The following is a 21,808-nucleotide window of genomic DNA, read 5'->3' as shown; positions in this document are numbered from 1 at the left end:
AATAAATATAGGCATGTTTGTATGTGCACTTCTGTATGTCTGTGTACACAGATAACACACATAGTAGATTTTAACTCTTTCTTCACACATTATCTTTCTTTGCAGAATTTGGAAACTGATTTGGCAGAGGCAAGAGAACAAATGAAAGAATTGCACAGTATATGCCGTAACTTGTCATCTCAGGTAGCTGTGAAACAGGAGGAACTCTCCCAAAGGGATTGTGATGTGATCAGAACTAAGTAAGTATTTTGTGATTTCATTACCTTTAACTCTGAATCTTCTCGAAAAGACTACTGCTCCACTTAAAAAGCAGTATCTTGCATTAGAGGTATTTTTGTGTAACAGTGTATTTTCATACCGTTCTGTTCCACGAGATGTAAAGCTTTTGGAAGTATACCAGTAGATTTTGACTCTTAGTATATTGTTATCTGTTTTTAAGTAGGGTTGGACTTCAAAAATTACGTTTTTGTAATTAGCATTGGGTCAGAGAACTACCAGTCTCCACTGAACCTAACAAAATACCAAATGATTAGTGACATAAACATTTAATTGGAGAGGCCAAATGCCCTAAACTTAGGAAAACTTTAAGCCTAACTTTAACTTTTTAATTAGAGTCAAATCTGACAAGTCAGCAAAAGTCTGCATAGGCCTGTGCTAAAGGTTTAAAGTGCAGTGATTTAAGCTTTATCTTAAGTCTCACACAACGTTTCTTTACACTGAATCTGTAAGATTAGTGTGGCATTATTTGAGTCGTGGAAAAGAAGTGAAGAATGGAATGAATTATATAAATTGACTAGACTGCTGAATTCCTCAAAATTAAGGTAATGGTGAAAGACAATTGGTTACTTTAAGTGGATTGTCAGGAAATTGTGCATTTTTCACTGCTTACTTTGAGACATACGCAGTGTTTATCACCCCTGCGTTAGACAAGTAATACTCCCTTCGATATTCCCTCAAACTGTGGTTATGCCTGAAGAGATGTAGTTGGGATGCAGAAATAATTGGTATAAACAGTCTTTGCTTTCCAAGCAGAAATAATTTTTCTGTAAGGAGTCAGTACCTAAGTCTTTTTGGGAAAAAACTAGTAATATGATTTTTCATGCCTTTGACCTAAATTGTCACCCTAGTATTTGTTGAAATCTTTACAGGAAAAATGATATCTTGTTATTTTCATAGCTAAAATGGTTGGGTTTTCAAAAGTCGATAAAAATAGGCAAGTTTAATGGGAAATGGTATTGAAAGAGGCAAAGACTGGAATTTGTGAAACTCATCAATGGAGTAATAAGCTTTATTATTTTCTGAAATTATTCTCGGAAGTATATATGTGTGTGAGAGGACTAGCAACAGCCATGAATAAATTGTTAAAGTCAGGTAATGAAGCTTGTTAATTTCAGTTTAGGATGTTGCAGACTGAGTTGGCCAAACCATTGAACTTAATGCTGTTCACTGCAAAACAATGTCTTAGAATTTGTTACAGACTTTTCATTTAAATATGTACTTAAATACTTTTTTTGAACATAAGGTCTGAACTTCAGGTAACAAAAGATGGACAACATACTTATTTTGAAGTGATTGAAGTCTTTTTCTGTATTTTTTTACATACAGCCAACCTTCTAAATTTATGGAAAAGTCATATGTTTTTCTGTGTGCTCAAATGGTTTCCTTCCTGGATACTTAAATGGTATTGTGATGAATTATAATATTTTTCCATATCACTAGTATGTGAGTTATACTTGACATGTTATATAAGTATATATTTGATCAGTATTATTGTAATTCAATGTCTGCTAATCTTTCTTAATGAACTGCCTTTGGCTACAAGTTTCTTGTTGACATTTCTGTTAAGGGAAAAGAAGGATTATACTAAATGTCTTATATAGAACTCACAGTTTCAGGCAGCAAGCGGTTTCAGTAGTTAGCAACACAAACTAAGAATTTCAAATATTCTGTATTTTTGTAGAACAGGATACAGAAGTTTCTCCTTACTTTCCAAGGTGTCAGTACATAGATAAAACTATTTTTCTGTTTGTTCTTAATGAAAAAAAAGTCAAAATAATAAAAGTCTATGTAGACAAAAGCCAAACTTTTACTTAAGGTAAAGAAAGTAACAGCTCCAGAATTAACGGAAAAAATCTGAGGAGAAAATAAAGTCTTTATATCTTCTCTTCTTCCGAGGCCAAGATCTTACAGCGGTGTTGACTTCATGATTGAAGCATATGGTTGTTCCTTTTTTTTTAACTGATAATTTTTGTTTTAGTTATCCTTGTTTAAATCTTGGTCTTATAAAAATGTGTCATTGAATGCTCAGTTCTCATCTAGTGCTGTCAGAAAACTCGTTGACAAATAGTGTGGATAAGACCCCTTCTCCTGTACTATCTCCAGTTTCCCATTGCCAATTTCAAACTTTTGGAGCTGAAAAAGACAATCTGATTTGCAAACCTCTCTGTTCTCCCCACTGTTCCGTCTCTCTCCCTATCTGCTGCCTGCCTGCCTTTCCTACTCTTCCCTTTTTTGAAAACAGACCAGGGCCACAGTTGTAATTACTAGAAACAAGCTCTGGAAGAAGAAAGGAAGGAAACTGTCTTCCTTCATTTGGTGTCTTCTTTCATATACAGTATAGGCAGATCCAGCTGACACATTGGTAATACTGTCTGAAATTTTTACAGTAGATGCTAAAATCAATGGGAAAAGGAAGTCTCTGAAGGTCCATGCACAAACTGGTCTGGTGCTCTGTTTCTTGTGCAGTCATAACTTCTTGCTCTGTTCTGCATATCTGTCAGTTTGTTAGCAAGAGTTTTTTCCAATTTAACAGTAACTATGTCTGTAGACACTAAAAAAACTTTTTGTTAAGGGGCGGTTTTTTTCAGCAAATTAACAGGGACCAAAATTTTGAAGAAGTACTCCAGTCTAACTCTGGTCCATCAGAATAGCAGGTGTTTTTGAAAATCCCACCCAGTGTCAGTAATCTGTCACATACTTTGAGGTGTGAAAGATAAATTTTCTAAGCTCAGTGAACAGACAGTACTTACAGGATCCATCCTGCACAGCAGATGTCTTCAAGAAGCCACCACCTTTCTTTGCTGGCTTTATTTTTGCAAAGCACTCTTGTTCTCACTGAGTTTAATTTCAAACTCCTGAAGTAGCCATGAAATGCATTTCCTTGTTATATTTTTCATGTTCACATTCAGTACAGATTTTCCAGATCTATTTAGAATCCTTGGTAGGCTTTCCATTTTCATGTTCTTAAAGAATGTTAAATCTTGTGGTTTGTTTCTGAAGATTAACTCCAATGCATCTGTGCAATTTCTGTTTTAAAAATATGCAAAATATGAGGATGTAGAGCTTTGTGTTTACTGCTGAGCACTCGGAGTCTCACTGGCACAGAGCTCTGGTGGAACTCTGAGTGTCAAACTGGAGAGGTCTGCTTGATTCACTGAGACTTGAGTCTTGCTGTCACAGGTATCCAGGAAATATTAAACTGTTTGTGAATATAGTAAGCTCTATGCTAAAATGAATTAGAATTTTTTGCCCCTGTGTTTTTACTGGCAGTGTGTGCCAGGACTTCGTTCTTTTGATTACTTTCTAGCCCAAATCTATACCTGATAATTTTCTTTTGTAACAATAATTGCCGTTTTTTATTTTGCCCCTTCCCCCTACTGCTGTTGCTGTTCACCTCCATGCTGTAAATTATGAGGCATTTGGATTTCTACTCAGCCCTTGTTTTGCTGCTCTGGGATTTTCAGGTTATTCTTTGCTGTGTGTTGTAAACCATTTCATAGTATCTATGTCATTCCCCTGATAAGCCATAATTCATAATGCCTGTCACTGTGTTGTATTTCTAAACTACACGTAATGGAATCTAGAGATTTCCTGAATTACCCCAAACCTGCTTATATTCCCTTGGTAACAGGAGTAGCTGAGGTGCTCAGAATCCCAGCGTATGCACCAAAACTGTAGTGGTAAAACAAAGCCAACAACATCACCTGAAGTGGTGGGTGTGATGAGCATTAACTCTATTTGCAGCACCGTTTTATAGCTTCTGGAGTGACAGTAGCTACTCATTTCATTTACATCTCTGGGAAGCCACAGTTTACTTTTAACCTGTTGGTATGTGCAGGACATAAAGATTTTATTTAATATTATCCTCTAAGGATAGGAGGAAACTTCAGTTCACACTCTTGTCAGATATGAGCAGCAGAGGTATCTCTACCTTAAACAATAGTATGAATTTTAAGTATTGCTACTGGCAGGACAAGTTGTCAAATCTTTGAGTCTTGATGCAGTTTGTAAAGTCTTCATGTAGTGTTAGCCTTGCAATGTTTAGAGCAAAATCTCTTAAGGTTATTGTCATCTTACTTTAGTGGCCAAAAGAATTTAGTTACGCTCTTCTATTTTGACTTGAGAAAAACCTGACCTTTTTCATACCAGGCTTGTCCTTGTGACTTGAGGAGTGTAGCTCACTTTCTATAAATTTCTTGGTTTCCCATTGTATTGTTCTTGAGGTGTTAGATCAGAGATAGAGAGGTGTTTGGTTTTTTTCTCAGTAATATCTGGTGACCTCAATGTTAAATGTAGTTAAATACTCTCGATGTATCATGGTGTGTTTGTTTATGGGGAGGATGGCATGGTGGGGAAAAAAGTAGACCTAGTAGGTGTTTCAATTTTGGTGCTTAACTGGGAGAATATTGGGTTTTTTTATTAGTGTTGCTGATGGTGACTTTTTTCTTGAATTTTTGTTTGTGTTTGCTTAGAGCATACAGTATGTTGAAACATTTTATCAATATATCTTTATATTTGTATACAAAAATCCTACTTGCATGCATACATGTACACATCCACATATTTATATATTCTGTGTGTCTCTATGTACATACAGATGGTTTTGTATATAGGCACATAAATTTTAAATGCCACTCACTACCTATTTTACATACAATTTGCAATTTTTTATTATTTCCTCTGTTACATGCTCAGCTGAGGGTATCATTTTACTTAGGACTTGACGTCCTTATCCTGCTGCAGTGACTGGCAGGTGTCTCTTTTGTAGAGTACTTAGTAGTTTGCGGATTTGAGTAAGCATAATAATAGATACTTTGATGAGAAATTCATTTTTATCTTTTAACTTTTTCTGATTATCATGGGGTTGATTTTTGTATACTCTCTTTGAATACACTGCAATCAAATTAGTGACAGAATCACACAGAACCACTGAGTGGCTGAGGCTGGCAGACACCTCTGGAAATTGTTTAGTCCCACTGCCCCATCAGGGCCAGTCCTCTGGTTGTGCAGTATCATCTGCAGCAGGCTGCCCAGGATGGTGTCCAGTTGAGTTCCAGCATGTTCAAGAATGGAGACTGCAGCCTCTCTGAGTAGTCTGTTTCAGTGTTTGACCACTCTTACGGGACAAAAACATTTTTCTTACGTTTAAGTGGAATTTAACGTGGGGTTTTTTGTGACCATTGCCTCTCTTCCTGTGACTGGGCACCACTGACAAGAGTCTGTATCTCCTTTATAGCCTCCCATCGAGTATTTATCCATGTTGATAATATCCCCCTGAGCTTTCCCTTCTCCAGACTGAACAGTCCCAGCTTTCTCAGCATCTCCAGGTATGGCAGGTGCTCCAATCCTTTCATCGCCTTCGTGATCCTTCACTGGACTCTTTCCAGAATGTCCACATCTCTCTTTGTACCGCGGAGCCCAGAACTGGACAGAGCCCCCAGATGTGACTTAGCACTTCTGAATAGAGAGGAAGGATCACCTCCCTGCATCTCCTGTCAGTGCTTTTCTCACTTCAGCTCAGGATGTCATCGGCCTTCTTTGCCACAAGGGCACATTAGTGACTCATAGTGACCCTGGTGTCCACCAGGATCCCCAGGGCATTTTCCAACAAGCTGCTTTCCAGCTGGTCAGCCCCCAGCCTGTGCTAATCTATGGGATTATTCCTCTCTAGGGGAAGTAATTTGCACTTCACTTTGTTGAACTTCATGAGGTTCCTGTCAGCCCATTTGTCCAGCGTGACAAGGTCCCTCTGAATGGCAGCAGCAATGTCTGGTGAAACAACCACTTCCCCAATTTTGTGTCATCAGCAAACTTGTTGTGGTGCACTCTGTCCCATGGTCTAGGTCATTAAGACATTAAAAAGTATTGGCCCCAATGTTAGCCACTAGGTTACTCCACTAGTGCCTGGCCTTCAACTGGTCTTTGTGCTGCTGATCACAATTCTTTCAGCCCAATAGTTTAGCCAGGTTCAAGCGCACCTTACTGTCCACTTATCTAGCTGATACCTCAACAGTCTGTCTTATGAGCATTTTGTGGGAGACAGTGTCAAAAGCCTTATTACAGTCAAGATAAACAACATCCGCTGCAGCTAGTCAACAACAACACTGAGCTAGTCGTCTCTTCAGAGAAGGCTGTCAGGTTGGTTAAGCATCATTTCCCCTTTGTAACTTCATGATGACTGCTCCCTATGCTCTTCTTGTTCTTTATATGGTCCATCACCTTCCCAGGGATTAGGGTGAGGCTGACCACTCTAGTTTCCCAGATCCTTCTTCTTGAAGGTAGAAATTACATGCTTCCTTCCAGTCCTCTGAAACCTCCATAACCTGTCAAACATTATTGAACCTCTCTCAGCGCTCATAGGTGCATCACATCAAGTGCCATGGGCATGTGTATGTCGAGTTTGTTTAAATGTTCCCTGAGCTGATCCTCCTCCACTAAGACTATGAGTCACAGGGACCTGGGGTTGCTGGAGGCAAGTGTTATGTTTAAAGACAGAGTTGAAGATGGCATTGAGGTGTTGAGTGCTTTGGCCTTTTTAAAATTCTTTGCTACCAGAGACCCTGCTGTTCTCAGCAGTGAGCCCACCTTATTCCTTGTCTTTATTTTGCTGCTGATGTACTCACAGAAGCCTCTTGTTGTCCTTGGTGTCCCTCGCCATATTCAATTCCACACAGATTTTGGCTTTCCTCACCTCATCCCCGCACGCTTGGACAATGTCTCTAGATTCCTTCTGGTCTCCTCTCCCTGCTTCTACATCTTGTATCCTTCCTTTTACATTTGAGTTTAGTCAAGGGAGGTCCTTGTCTGTCCATGCAAGCCTCCTGCTGTCTTTGCTTGACTTCAATCATTGTTGATCTTGGAGGAAGTGATTCTTGAAAATCAACAAGCTTTCATGGACCCTTCTTCTCTCCAGGCTGATATTTAACTGGATTCTTTCAAGTAGGTCCCTGAAAATGCCCAAGTCTGCTCTCCTGAATTCCAGGGTTATGATTCTGCTTTTTGCTTTTGTCCCTCCTCTGAGGTTCCTGAACTTCCATCATTTCAAAGTTGCTGCAGACAAGGCTGCCCCTGACCTTTACATCCCTGACCAGTTTTTCCTTGGTTGTAAGCATGAGGTCCAGCAATGTGTCTCCCCTCATTGACCTGTTGATTACTCGTGACAAGAATTTATCATCAAAGCTCTCCAGAAGCCTCCTCAATTGCTTGTGCCCTGCTGTGTTGCCCCTCCAGCATATAGTGGAGTGATTCAAGTCCCCCATGAAGACAAGGACCTGCAAACATCTGTCGTCTTCCATTTCTCTTAAGACTACTTCATTCTTCTTCCTGATGAGGAAAGATCAGCAGGGATCCACCACGTCATCTGCATTGGTCTGCCCACACTGGACTCATACTCTCTCAGCTGGCTCGTTGACCATCTCAAGGCAGAGCTCCATCCATTTACACTAGTGTTCCACATAAATGGCAACTTCTTGCCATTCTGGCCTGTCCTTCCTAAAGAGCCTGTATCCATGTGTAGAGCACTCCAGATCTGTGAGTTATCCCACCTTGTCTCCATGATCCCAAGGAGCCCTGCACCTGCAGACAGATCTGTAATTCCTCTTGTCATCCTCCAGGGGGACATGCTGTGTGCATTTGAACAGCAACTTCTTTCGGGCACCCAGTTGCGCTTTTTTTCCAGGAAGACTCTTAAGAGCCTCCCCCATACTGATGTCCTGTCAGTGCTCCATTTTTTATGTGCATATGCTTGAAGTGGTCCTCCTTGAGCCTTGTGTTTTTCATCACAAGGTCTTTCCTGTCCACACCAGCCTGTGCCCTTTGCTTGCCAGCCCAGGCAACACCTCCCTAACTTGTTACGTGGTCAACATCTCTGTCCCCCATCATTCCTAGTTTAAAGCTTCCCTTGCCAAGTTGGCCTGTGTGTTATCAAAGATGCTTCATTCTGTGAATTTATTTGTATTGCACCATTGATGCTGAATAATTCCTGGTAAGAGTGAGCATCATTTCCTCCTTCCTGTGTAAAAATGAAATAAAAGGATGTTCCCCTTGTGGATTTAAAATGTAAAAATAGTACCTCATGCACTAAAGAAGATAAAAGCAGTTGTAATGTACCACTGCAAGTTAAATACAGTGTTTGTGTATTGCTGTGTCTCAAGAATTTTTCAGATTGCAACTATTTCCCTTTGTAAAACTTCTTACTAAAAAAAAAGTTAGGTTACATATATGAAGAAATAAGGTTTGATTTTTAAAATGTGGCATAATGGAACTTGACTGAGTTTCCTTATATTGAAAAATCCTTGAGTTTAACAAGAGCAAACATGTTAACATGTTCAGACTGTGCTGCAGTTTTTGGGTGTCTGCAAGGTTTATCTCACCCCGCTGCAGTCCCCTCCCCTTTAGGGTATGACTTAAAGCCTGATAGAGTCAACAGAAAAGATTCCCATTGATCTTAATATATGTTGTGAGCAGACCATTAGAGAACACAAAATACTGTGCATTCTCGGGTGACAAACACAGATAACTACACTGATGTCTGCGTACAACTTAAAGAGCGGCGATATAGCAGAGTGGACTTGGCAACAGTTACTACCAACACTTCCAACAGTATCTGAGGATTCAATGGGTTTGAATCCTGCCATGTTTCTTCCTTCCACAACAAAACAAAAATCTGTCTGGAGAACCTGTGCAAAATTAATATAATCTGTGTTTTAACTGCAGTGCAAAGATGTGTCATTTTCTGGTATATACTCACAGTCAGGGAAATGAAACAAGTGCGTGTTTGGAAGCCTGTTGTACAGAGTGTTGGAAAGTGCTAATATATCACTGTGTCCTTATTTCTGCTGCTGTGCTTGTGAACAGAATTAATTTAGTACATATGAAGTACATACTGCAGTTGTACTTTGGTTTTGTAACATAAAGAGTCCTTAATGCACCTCTACTGTTTTTAATTTTGAGGAGCTACTTTACATCTCATTGAGAACATTAGGACTTAAATACCGTTAGTAAGCATGTCCTTAAGTGTTCTCCTGTATTGGCCTGTTTACAGGCTTTTTAAACAGTGTTTTTTTTAACAATATGAAGTTGTCGTGACTGTGCTTTTGTGGTACATGTAACTTAATTTTTTACATAATTATTCAGATATTGTACCTTTAGTGAATGATCAATGTGTTAAGTAGTGACACAGGTATTAAGAAATGCTTTTTGGAAAGTTCCCTTGAAATGGTTTCTTTGTCATTCTGTTGTTTCTCAGGAAAACACAATGAAGTTGGTCTTACTGCTTACCTTTTGTATGCTAATCTTTGACTGGACATCTCCAGCAGTGTTATAAAAATGTAATGATAACTCTTGTTGTTAATGATAATTCTAGACATAGAGAAGTTGAATACGTGTTGGATGTCACCGAGAAAATAATTCTTTGAGGAAGAAAATTAGTTGGAGTGATAAACTTATTTCAGTATCTGTATGTAATACTAGTATGAAATGTGCATGTGAATGAAACAGGGAATTAAGTAGAAAATACATAAAAAAGGATTAATGGAGTCATCTGAACTTTTAACATACGTTACAGAAAATATTCCAAGTTTTTAATCATGGTTTAGAATATGTGAAAGTTACTGATCTTCATTTCCACCTTAATTTATAAAGTCTATCAGCAGTACAGTAAAATTCTCAAGCAGACTGATTATACAGGATCTATCCTATGGTTGCATTACAACACGATTCCTATTATTGTGTTTATAGGTGTGTATTATTTAACATAACAATAGAAATTGTTATTGTTATGTTAAATAATACACACCAAAGTTTACTTACTTTGCTTATGGTTGTTACTTGGTTGTTACTTTGCTTATGCTGTACCTGCAAACAAAAACTAATTTATCAGAAACCATGCTTCATGTGTCTAGGGAGTAGATGCATTACAGAAAAGACACTTGTTTTACACATATTCTGCAAGTTAAGAAAACTTTTATCTTTTTTCTGATAGTTCTAGATTAAAAAAAAAAATTAAACTTATTTTACAGACTATGTATTCTAAATATTTTACATTTTGACACTTACTGCTAAAGAGTTAACTGAATATTGATTAGAAAGTGTTGAAAGCAGTAGGAAAAATCCATTTATTTTAGAACAGTTAGAGCATTAGAGGGAAATTGAAAGGCATTCCATTTTGAAACTTAACTGTTTTGTAGATATTTCACAAAAGTATGTGGTAAATATTTTACATGTAACTTCTAGGGTTTATAAGGCAATTGACAGAAAAATCAATGAAAATAGCAAGCTCATTATATACAACAAAATTATTTGAACACAATTGTTTAATGGTGGAGGTCATTGTTTTTCTTTTTCTTAATTTCTCTTTATTGCTTGTTTTGCACAGGAAGGAGTTACAGGAGCTGCAGAATCTTTACAGACAAAACATTGAACATGCAGCACAGCAGGCTGAGCTCATAAAGCAGCTTCAGGCTCTCAACACTGATACACAGAAAGTACTGAAAGACCAAGAAGATGCTCACACAGCTGAAACAACATCATATCAAAAAGTATGTCATTCTGCTTTATGATCACAAGGTTCATTTTAATATCCATCTCTACAATATCAATGGACAGACTAATCAAAGCACTGTGTAGTGTTTCATTCTTTAGATCTCTGGATCTTTATAGTTACCAAAATATCGTTGACAGAGTAACGGAGTTTAGTGGCCTAATTACATCCCACCATATATGGCCCCTTGCTTACATTGAATTGATGAGCGTTAGTTGCACTTGAAGAAAAGTAGTAGTGAATTGCCAACCATGTAAATTTCTTTATGAAACTTTGTGTTATATATGTTTTTCTTCTTCTTCCTTTCCTGGAGCTTTCAATTATTAAATTCTCCCATGTGTTTTTGATAATTTAAGACAATAAATTAATTTCACTTGTAAATAGTGTTATTTGTGTGAATCTCAAACAAACCCGCTCTATCAAAATTAACTGGAACAATTTTTGCCATAATAGTTTTTTAAATGGATATGAATTAAAAAAAATCCCCTACATTTACATTTACAGAACAGATTTGTATTTTTTATGAATGCCAGGGAAAACGCTAACCCTGAAGAGCTGCACTACTCAGAACTTCTCCTTTTGAGTGTAACAAATTATATGGATTTTTTTTTCAGTCTGTAAGAAATACAGAAAATAAATTTCCTTCCTTTTTAGAAACATTGAGAAGGAAGAAGACAAGGAGGAATACAACTTTAACATACCTTCTAGCAATCTTAGAACTGTTTTTGCAAATTGTGTACTGTCTGTGATCTTTCAAAAATAGGTGTTTCTCTTTATCATCTTAGAGCATGCAGTTTGTGATAAAATTGTGAATCTGGGCCTAAGTCAAGCCAGAATCAGTACTGAGTTTCTAAAGATGTGTTTGGTTAACATTTTATAGCACATAGTGCCTAGCCAATTCTTGTGTACTTAACTCTGCGCAAGTTTATCATTGACAGTGACAACAGACATTAAGTCTTTTATTCACTACAATAGTAGCCCAGGCAAGGTACAAGTAGACTTCCATCAAAGTTGTTCAGAACCTGTCCACGGCAGGAGGAGTTCTACCTATCTGGGGCAAGACAAAGTAAATTATATCATTTTTTAAAAAAAACAAAACCAGAATGTAGGTATCAGGAGTGGCTATTTCTTTTGTTTTTCAGTCTCCAGTCAGTGGTTCTGTAGGTGTTAAATCGATCCTTTGAGTCACTAAAAAAACCCCCAAACACAATACTATTCCAGACTAGTTCTACAACATATGAAAGAAACTAAAACTGGGTTTTCATGAGTCTTTTAAAGCATGATGAAACTCTTTATAAAGGTCTCTCTACCTTGCATAATAGTGATTTTTCCTGTATTACTTACTTTAATTTGGGAAAGAGTTTAACCCATCCTATTACTTACGTATTATGGAAAATCGATGGGTGTACTGATATAGCTATAGGAGCAAGCTGCTTATAAACTGGGCTTCCGTCAAATTTCAGGATTGCTTCAGAAAGCTGGTTCACAGTTCTTGGTCTGTCTTAGCAGGACTTGAGACTTCTGCTTAGCTGATCATACAACAAGAACAAGAAGAGTGTGGTTTTGAAAATAAACCCTTTTTTTTGATAGCTGCCAAATACTTCACCTCATAGATGACCCTAAAATTTGCTGGTCTGGCGGTGTTAATTCAATATTTTTCCAACATGGAGGAGTAAGGTTTGCCTGTTAAACCAGCAAAAGCCAACTTAAATATTCTGACTAATTACTATTGTGGAACTGATAAGCTGTCTTTTTGTAAAATACCAAAATGTCTAATGCAGCTGAAAAAAATGTTCTTTTTTTATAAAAATATGTTAAAAAACAAATGATCCATTTTAAAAAAGGATAAAAAAGAAGTTAAGTTCCCTAAGTCAGAGTGGAATAGATCTAATAATGTTTGTGGTAAATTGAGTTGAGATAACTTTGGAGGAGAAAAAGGAGTTCCTGTATCATGACAATCCCGTTCTATACTTCTCATTAGAAGAACTGTATAAAATGCCCAACTGTAATCACTTCAAAGTAACATGCGTTTTCCAAATCAAGGTACACAGTCCTACTGAAGTCACAGCAGGCCTTTGGAAAGCTCAGCATCTGTAAAAAGAATACAAATGACTATTTTTCCCTTGAATGAGAAAGGCAAACTATTGCAGACAAAAGTGTGTTGTGTTTGTTTTCCATGCATTAATAATATGCAGGCTGCACCAGCTAGATAAGGATGTGTCAGCTATTCCATAGACATATTCACAAAGGAATATTTTCCTACTGCTCCAAATGGCATTCAGCCTATCAGTGTGTACATCCTATGATATATTGTCCCTTACAGCAAGATCAATGACCTCTCTGCTAGTGGTCAGATAGGCAGTACAAGCTATAGCTCAGGCAATGTGGTTGGCTCACATATTCCAAGCTCATCTTAACAGTCTACCATTTAGGAAGAACCACTCTCTGCTGATGTTAATGTGTAGTATGAAACAGTAGACTTGTGTAAAAGAAAAAACATTTCTGATAAACCAGATCAAGGTCATGAACTTGCACTGGATTATGTGTAAATCCACTGAGGACCACAAATTCTCTTCCATGTCTAGCAGTATTGGGCAGCATGCACACGTGAAGATGCATAATCTGTTTTATCAAGTTGCATTGACTTGACATACTGCTAACTTTTTTTCCTTTAAGTACAAATTTTAGTGGTGCTCTGTTCTACAATAACTCCTTTACGTTAGAGCATTTTTGGAAACAAATTGATATCTATTTCATATTGCAGCTGTAGTTCTCATTCTCAAGGATAGGGAATGTTTTTGTAAAATGTATAGCATCTGTTATAGTGGTCCCAAATGCTCTGGGGACTTCATTCCTGTGCTGGATTTAATGAAACTCAATAGATTTGTCCTCACCAACAATTTCAAGGTGGAAAGACTTCAATCAATACTCGGGATAATAAGACAAGAAGAGATTCTGAACTCCTTAGCCAGCTTATCACAGTTTTCTGAAATTTACAATTTAGGGCCTTTGTTTTTATAATGCAGTACTTTCCCTTGATCTGATGTGGCCTTTAGGTTCCTTGTTAATCATACTGATGAAAAATCTCTTAGTGGAAGGCCCTTTTAGTGAAGTGGAAATACTGTTATTTGTCATTAAATAGGAAATTGTAATTCGTGTCCTGGAACTCAGCTCCTGGAACAAGAAATAGAGAATACTGTGGTTAGTGGTACAGTTCATGTCTGTCATGAAGAAAAGCATTGCTCAATAGTTAGATTTTTGGCATAATTAGAAAACACAGTAAGAGTTTTCTATTATGAGGCATGGCAGAAGTCTGCATCAAGTGCACCAGAAAGTGTATAAAAATAGGATAATGTCAGATACATGTTCAGGTGTTGTGGTTAATTCTGCAGTTGCCTTTCCTAGTCATTATGATGGTGTCAGTGTGAGAAGATAGTTTGCTTTCCTTCAAGCCTGAGAAATTGTAATCAGAATGTCAAGTTACTGGCTTTGTCAGCCTAAGGTTAAAATTTACCACTTCCAATCCTTTTTGTGACTGCAGCAACCTTTAAACATTGTTAAAAACCATATGTGTTTATTTTTATGTAAGCAGCATTAAATTCACAAAATGAGAACTAAAATCATATAGATGTGTAAATGTTAGTAACAATGCAGGTTCTCCCTCAAATTGGAATGAAAACCTAAGTTCTTTCACACATCATAAGACATGAAAGAGACTAACTATCCAGTGAAATATACTGAAGTCCACATCAGTAATAAGTGCATCACCATTTTTTTAGTCCACTCTGTCTGTGAAAGGTGTGAGAAATTTGTATCTTTAATAAATATTATCTCATACTTTAGTTCAAGCTCTGATACTGTTTTCTATTTTTGGGTAGTGTGTTAATTAGGTTAGTCTTGCATACCAAACAGCAATACAGTTGGTCACATATTAACAAGTGGATTTGGCATCAGATGTGCCCATAGGTTAAAGTTGAAGAAATCCTGAGTAGACTGGTTCTCTCAGGGTGATGTTAAACTCTGCACTTGCTGGCGATGATTTTCATGCTTGAAAAACCCTGTACTGATACTCAGTGTGCTATAGTTCCTGTGCATAATGTAGATTGTTATCTGCAGAATGCTTAAGTATTTTGGGGGAAAAAAATTAAATAATTTATAATTCTAAATCTGTCACTAATGTTTGCAAACCATTGTCTTAATGTTTCTGGCAACAATGATGTATTTTTTTACAATGTGAGAGCAATAGATGAAAGAAATTACGTAAACTGGTGAGGCAATGCAAGGGGAGCTGTACATCAAGAAAGGAAGAAAAATCTTAAGACTAAGCTTACTTAAATATGTTTGTAAGAAATGTCATTTTTGATCTGAGTTAGAATTATAAGATTTAAATATATCTGAATTTAATCAGATTGATCCTACAATGGAGGATTTTAAACAATAACCTTTGCAGTATGAGTTATTAATATTTTTTTGTTTTAACTAGGACTGGTATTCTTCACAAGCCTGCTGAATGTTCTCTGACAGTACACTATATAGAGAGAAGAAATGTAAATAGGTTTTGGTAGCATTTCACAGAGAAGTTAGTGCTGATAAACACCGTCTTTCTGAGAGAAGTGTGTCAAAATTTTTATATATTCAAAAAAGGAGTTCACAAACTCCACAGTTATCCATATCAACACAAGGAGATGCACAAAACTGATTAGATGGATGAACACTGGAAAGCTACATTAATGCTGGTGGGGAAGTCAGTTATGAAACAGGAAATACTGGATTCATTGAAGGAAATAGACTCATCAGTTTGAATTTTTGCAGTAAAAACACTGATCAAAAAGACTGAAATGTCCTTTTCTTTTATGTTTTCTTCTGTTATTTTTGAGAATGTATATTAGTAAAGTTATCAATTTTCTATGGTTTCCAAAACAACCAGAGCATTTGCAATTATGTAGTACCATAAAGCTGAGAAAAGGATGACTTCTTGTAGCTTATACTAGTGATTCGTGCTTGAATGTTTTCTGATGTTACTTACGTCCATTCTGTACTTTTTTTCATTTTTCTTCTCTCACTTGTGTCTGACATTTTTCCCTTGTATTGTAGGTAAGCTTCGTGGTCTCTCATCTTAAAAAATCACTCTACCTCTGCTTTTCCATTTTAAAACTAAACACCATGAACGTGGTCTGTATAGTCTGTCTGGAGTGCCTCTTCAGTTTCACTGTAGAGCTTCTCCAGCTGATTTCTGCCCTTGTTGTTTTCAAATTCTCATAAACAGCATGATCTTGTAACACAATTTCTGCGATGGTGCTGTAATAGTTTCCATTATAGTTTTATTGTGTCGTAACTTAAACTGTTTTTCATTTGTGTCGTTACTGTATGTTCACTATTACTGTATGTTCAGGCTCATTTGCTCAGGTCTCTGCAATACACTGTTTTTTAGGGTGTGAGTATTTAGATGAAACAATTAATGTAGAAGAATATCTGTTTTACACCCAGTGTAGATAATTGTCTGCTGTTGCATTTTAATTTAACACACCTTAGTGTTAGTTCCTCACAGGAGTATACTTTTGAAGGAAAACTCGTGGATGTCCCCGCTTTCTGTGCTTTGGTGATAACATGGAAAAGTCTATGAGAGCATTAACTAAATGCCTTTTGGATTATGGAACTGGAAATTATTTTGGAACTGGAAAATGTGTCCCAGCTGTTAATTGGCATTCAGTACACACGAGTCTAAACCTAGTTTAAAATAAATCCTGCACACTTGTATAATGTTAGTCTTGGTCATATGTGTCAACTGTTTCACTGTGCATTGTTTTTTTCTGGTTTCACTATGATTCTGGCTAAGATACAATACCACAGAGAGCATGGATTAATTATTTAGTTTTACTAGGTTTTGTTGGAATTCCTCAGCTTTCCTTGGAGTGACCTAACTGAATTTTGCCATCACACATATTTAATGTATGTCAGTACTTTACCTCACCCCACCATTATCAGGCTGTTATATATTTTCTGTCACATGTGGGCAGGCTTTAGAGTCACATCTTTTGGTTCTTCTGGAAGTCCTAGCTTTGGTCTGGCATTTTTAGGTTACTTGATGACATTAAACACACCTATTGTTCTAATGAAGTTTTCTGTATTAAGTAACTCTTCAAAGATCTAGCAAAAAGTAGTTTCTGATAAAATCGGTTAAATAAATGTAGGAAATTGTTAGGGTAGCTGAGAAATATGGTATACTTTATTTTTTCTAATTCAGATAAGTTGCTTTTCCTTTCTGACTGATAAATAATGCTCTTGTGTCATATAGACTAAATTTATTACAATGTACTGATTTCAGAAACTTTTAAACTTTTTTGTTTTTAACTACCTTCACCTGTAACATTCTATGTTGCCTGTCAGACAAGGGACAGCTCCAAGGCATTAGAAAGAAAATCTCAAAATGCAGTCAGTGCAACAGTTTTTGCAGAGCACAGTCTTGTGTCACTGGCTGTTGCCTTTTATTTTTCCAACTACCAAATGTCATAAAATATATAAAGAATTATTTTAATATTTTCCTTTTGGATTTTCTACTCAACATTCCATCTTTAGTCCTCTGATCTCCATTTTACGTCTTATGTCTCGACGCTTGACTTTCTGTATCTTTATTAATGGTAGACCTGTTGCACAGCATTGTGCAATTCTGTATGTTCTGGAATGTCCTTACTGCAGTGTGATTAAATATGGTGCCTGTTCTAAAACAGGGTCAGAAATGAGCAGAAAATCCCAAAATAATCCCATATAGACATCAAGCATGTATTTAACCCACAAAACGGTGCATGGCCATAAATGAAAAGATAGGAAGCCAAATGAAAATTTGGAAGCTGTTCCAGTTATCTGTGGACAGTAGATAAAACTATTTCTTTTCATACAGACAATTTTAATTTTGAAATGTCCTGATGTTAAATACCTTAAAAAAAAAAAAAAAATCTGAGTCTTATAAATTAGTACATTGGTGCTGTTTAAAAACACGTATAAACCTCAGTGTTAAAAGGTGAATGTTGTGAATGTGTTTTTTACACATAGCTTTTTGCTAATTTTATAGTTGAAGTACATGTGTTTTTCTTATTGCTGTTTTCCAAGCAGGGAAGTTTGGAAAAGTTTATGCAAGTAAAAGACATACTATTCGTCTTGTCCTGACAAATACTGACTACCAAAAATACCCATTAACTACGCTAGGGGATGTGGCTGCCAGCTAGAAAAAAGCATCATATTTTTGATGTTCTCCATTCATCTTACTAGGATGTTACTGTTCAGATACTATAATTACGACCACTTAAGTGCTGCTAGTTACAAAACCAGCAAATTGTCATACCGGTATGATCTAGCTAATGAGCTTCTATAGTTATAGCTCGAAGTAACTGTGTCTGGGTGTTCTGTTTGTTTGGAAGGACATTATCTAAAAATGCATGTTTTTGATAAATGAACTGTTTATTTTCCGGTGAGATACTTACTGATTTCCATAAGAAACTCGCTATTCTTGAACTTGCATTTCTAGAGATGAGGTAAGCTTTCTTAACTATGCAAGAAACATTCAGTAGGCACAAAAATTTCAGTTTCTTTTGAAATATCAGTCTCTCTAGACTTTGAATTAATTTGGCCTGAGAGACATGATCTCTGATCTGGTTTGGAAATAGGCAAGAAGTGGTTTGTCCTAAGTGGGCTTTGAGAGCCCAGGGGAATAGAAAATGACAGGAAAAAGGAAACGAAGGGATGATATTGTTTCTAAATTTCTCACAAAGTGTTAGGTAGACTGTTTCCAAATCTAAAAGTTCTGATTGTTTTTCAAGGCTTTAACTTCTAAGTGATGTAAGTACATGAAAGGGAGAAAGAAGTGTATCGTTTAAGTAAAGCTGACAAAACAAAGGGTAAGGTGAAGAATAGAATAATGTTTGTACAAGTAAAATGACTTATATCAGTTCCTTGTACTTACAAACATTATTGACAGATTTGGAAATTCTGATTTTTATATTTGATTAGTTTCTTTTGGATGGAATGGCAGAAATGGATTTTCCAAAGAAAACTGTCAGCTGTAGAAGTACATACCTTCTCCAGTTTATTTTATGGTAGAATAAATAGTTGGAGGGAATATTGTTTATTTTGAGAAAAAGGACAATCAAAGGAATGAAGGGCTGAAATGGAGAGGGAGAGGAATGTATGCTTAGGTTGTAAAGCTGTAGAGTCATGTATTTCCTTCAGAATCTATACTGTTGTTTATTTAACTACGGGTTTATTTTTCAAACGGGTTTTTATGTTTTTAAAATAAAAAGCTGATATTGTTTTAAACAGTTTTCATATGTTTATATTGAAAAAGAAGGATAAAAATGGATGGATGGGGTGGTTGTTAAGTTCTCTTATTCTTGAAAAATAAGTTTTTTGTCAGTTAGGTGGCATCTACTACTAGTTAGGTGTAGTTCTAGAAATTCTTAGTCTGTGTGGGATGTCTTCTAAAGCGGTTGCAGAATATATACAATATCCTGGTTTCAGCAACAGCCAGGGATAAAAACTTCTAATATCATCTCTGGGTTTTATAGTTAATGTCAAAAAATTCCCATAAAATAATTATTTAAACAGTAATTTTACAATTAATACAAAATGCAATAGGCATTAGTGGATTCACTGTATTGCTATCTAAGCTATATTAAAAATGTTAGCTTTAAAAGATAAAACTAGTCTGTAAAAGACAAGGATGGTACTTGGTATTGCCCCTTTAATTTCATTCCCAGGAGAGATGTTTCAATTTTTTACCTCTTCTCAATAAGGTGATTTTTTTGGGTTTTTTTTTTTTGTATTCTCTATATTTTATATAATCTGCTCAAGTAGTAAAATAAATCCTGATTTTTAGTTGTCCATTTCTGTTCATAAGAAGCAACTGAAACTGATAACATTCTAATGTAAGTTGTATTTTTCTGGAAAAACTTCTTTCAAACGTAAAAATTTCAGTGATTGTTACAATCACTATTTTCAAATACATAGAGCATGACAGGAGGCAGAGGACAAGAAGTGTGAAAGAACTGTCTAAATATAAAAAAGAGAGGGTGATCTCTGTAGGCAATTTACTTAAATTTTACATTCTCTCCTCCTGTATTTATATGGCTAGCTGCATTGAAGTTATTTTTAATCCTGTTATTTCTCTTTTCCCCTCTCGTAGCTTTATAACGAATTGACTTTATGTTTTGAAACTGTAAAAACAAGTGAAATTCAACTGCAGAGAAGCTGTGCCTCTCTTCAGGATCAGTTACTTGGAAAAGATCAAAAGATTTGTCATTTACAAGAGCAACTGCAGCAGGCTTGTGATGCTTTAAATGCAGTACATCAAAATTCTTCCCCAAAATGTGAAATACAGGTGAGTCCTAGTCCTATTCCTTCTAGAATAATAACAGTTGTTTCTTCTTGTTTAGAATTAAGCTTCTGTACCAGGCACTTTTAAAGGAAATCACAGGTTTGTTTTGTTTTTTAAGAAAAACTGTGCAACTGTGCTGCTGCAGTAGTGTAATTACTTTTGCTGTTGCTAATAGAAGGTACTTCACAATGAAATCTGTCCTGGGAAAAAGCCTGAGTAACGGTGTCATTATTCAAGAAGACTCTTATTTAAGTTCTCTAACAAAGACACCAAGAATAAAAATAAAACAAAAGTGACTTTTTTCCTGGAAACAAATTTCTTGAAAAAATTGTGTGGTTTCTACATTTCCTATGTGAAAATTAAATGTATTGGTCCTGATTTGTTTAATTGTTCCTGACCATGCAACTAAACTTTAGATTATAGGTCTAAAGAGCGGGATGACATATTTGGCTGAAAATTTCTAAGGTTTAATGTGCTATTTGGATGTATTAAAATAAAACTGTCACTCTCTAACAGGGCTCCTACTTTACAAGTGTGCCAGATCTTACATGTTACCCCTAACATTTTTCCAAAGGCCAATTTATGACTTCAAGTGAATTTGAAAGACTTTGAAATGACCCATCTACAATGGTTTTGTAAACTGTTGCTTAGTTTCTTCCATAGATTTGTCAATGAGGTATGCTTATGCATTTCAGTTTTACTAGCATTTTCCCTTGATTAAGCAAAGAAGGGAAAGTACTTAAGGTAATAATGTTCGTTAAATGCAAAACTTCATTTATGTGGGTATGTAAGGTAGATCTGTAATCAAGGGTTATATTCATGAGCCTGAAGGAACTTTAATATTAAAAAAACCCATAGTGTTTAATTCCTCAAAGTTTGTGTAAGTAGCAATGTGATGTAAAACAGAAAAATCACAGAATGCAGTATCTCCTTAACGTGTTCACGATGGTCATTCCAGAGTTAATGTGCTAACTTTATCCAGGGTGTTACTTAAGTGTTTATCATAAAATTCTTGACCCGTATTTTGTATGATTTTTAAAGTTCCCCTCAATTTAATGATTTAATAATTTTGTTTAACAAGTGATAAAATACATTCCTCTAAGTATTTCTTGTAGAATGTTTACCTCTTGATCCATTCTTGACCTTTTTCTGAATCTTAGAAATAATAATTGGGTTTTTTTTCTTCTAGCAGATTTTGGTGGATTTTTTGAAACATTATAAATATAACATTAGTCTCAAGCTGTTTTTGTTCTAAATACAGCTTTGGATCATGGTTTTTGAATGTTCAGACTGTATTTCTGAATACATCATTCTATTTTCATAATCTTGTATTGCTCTGAAGAGTGTTTTGTAGTTTATTTTGTCAGACTATTTAATTTTTTTGTCATAAAAGCTTTAGTAATATCTCTGGCTTATACTTCCTGAGGTTAAGGAGGCTTTTATTGTCTTTGTGAACTGATGTTAGAATGCTTTCCTCCATATACAACACCTCTATTGTCTAACCTGGGTATTGTATGGCAGTTTAGTATATAGTCACACTGTATCCCATGTGGATTTGGTGTAAATATTTGGGATTGGCTTTACTACACTAGCCTCCTACCTTTCTATATTTTTTGAACACG

General features: G+C 36.1%; 1 protein-coding gene across 1 annotated transcript in view; it reads left to right on the top strand.

The window, feature by feature from the left end:
* The window catches only part of LOC104617822 (centlein-like), a gene marked incomplete at both ends in the record, with an annotated part of 76,930 nt that overhangs the window by 24,324 nt on the left and 30,798 nt on the right, over positions 1-21,808 (top strand). Inside the window, 3 exons of the mRNA XM_010283243.1 lie at positions 106-239; positions 10,655-10,817; positions 19,995-20,189. Coding sequence (XP_010281545.1) covers positions 106-239; positions 10,655-10,817; positions 19,995-20,189 — 492 coding nt within the window. The remainder of the gene's footprint in view (positions 1-105; positions 240-10,654; positions 10,818-19,994; positions 20,190-21,808) is intronic.

This window comes from Phaethon lepturus, unplaced genomic scaffold, assembly GCF_000687285.1.
Source record: "Phaethon lepturus isolate BGI_N335 unplaced genomic scaffold, ASM68728v1 scaffold8183, whole genome shotgun sequence".
NCBI lineage: Eukaryota > Metazoa > Chordata > Aves > Phaethontiformes > Phaethontidae > Phaethon > Phaethon lepturus.
This window is presented reverse-complemented; position numbering and strand designations above follow the sequence as displayed.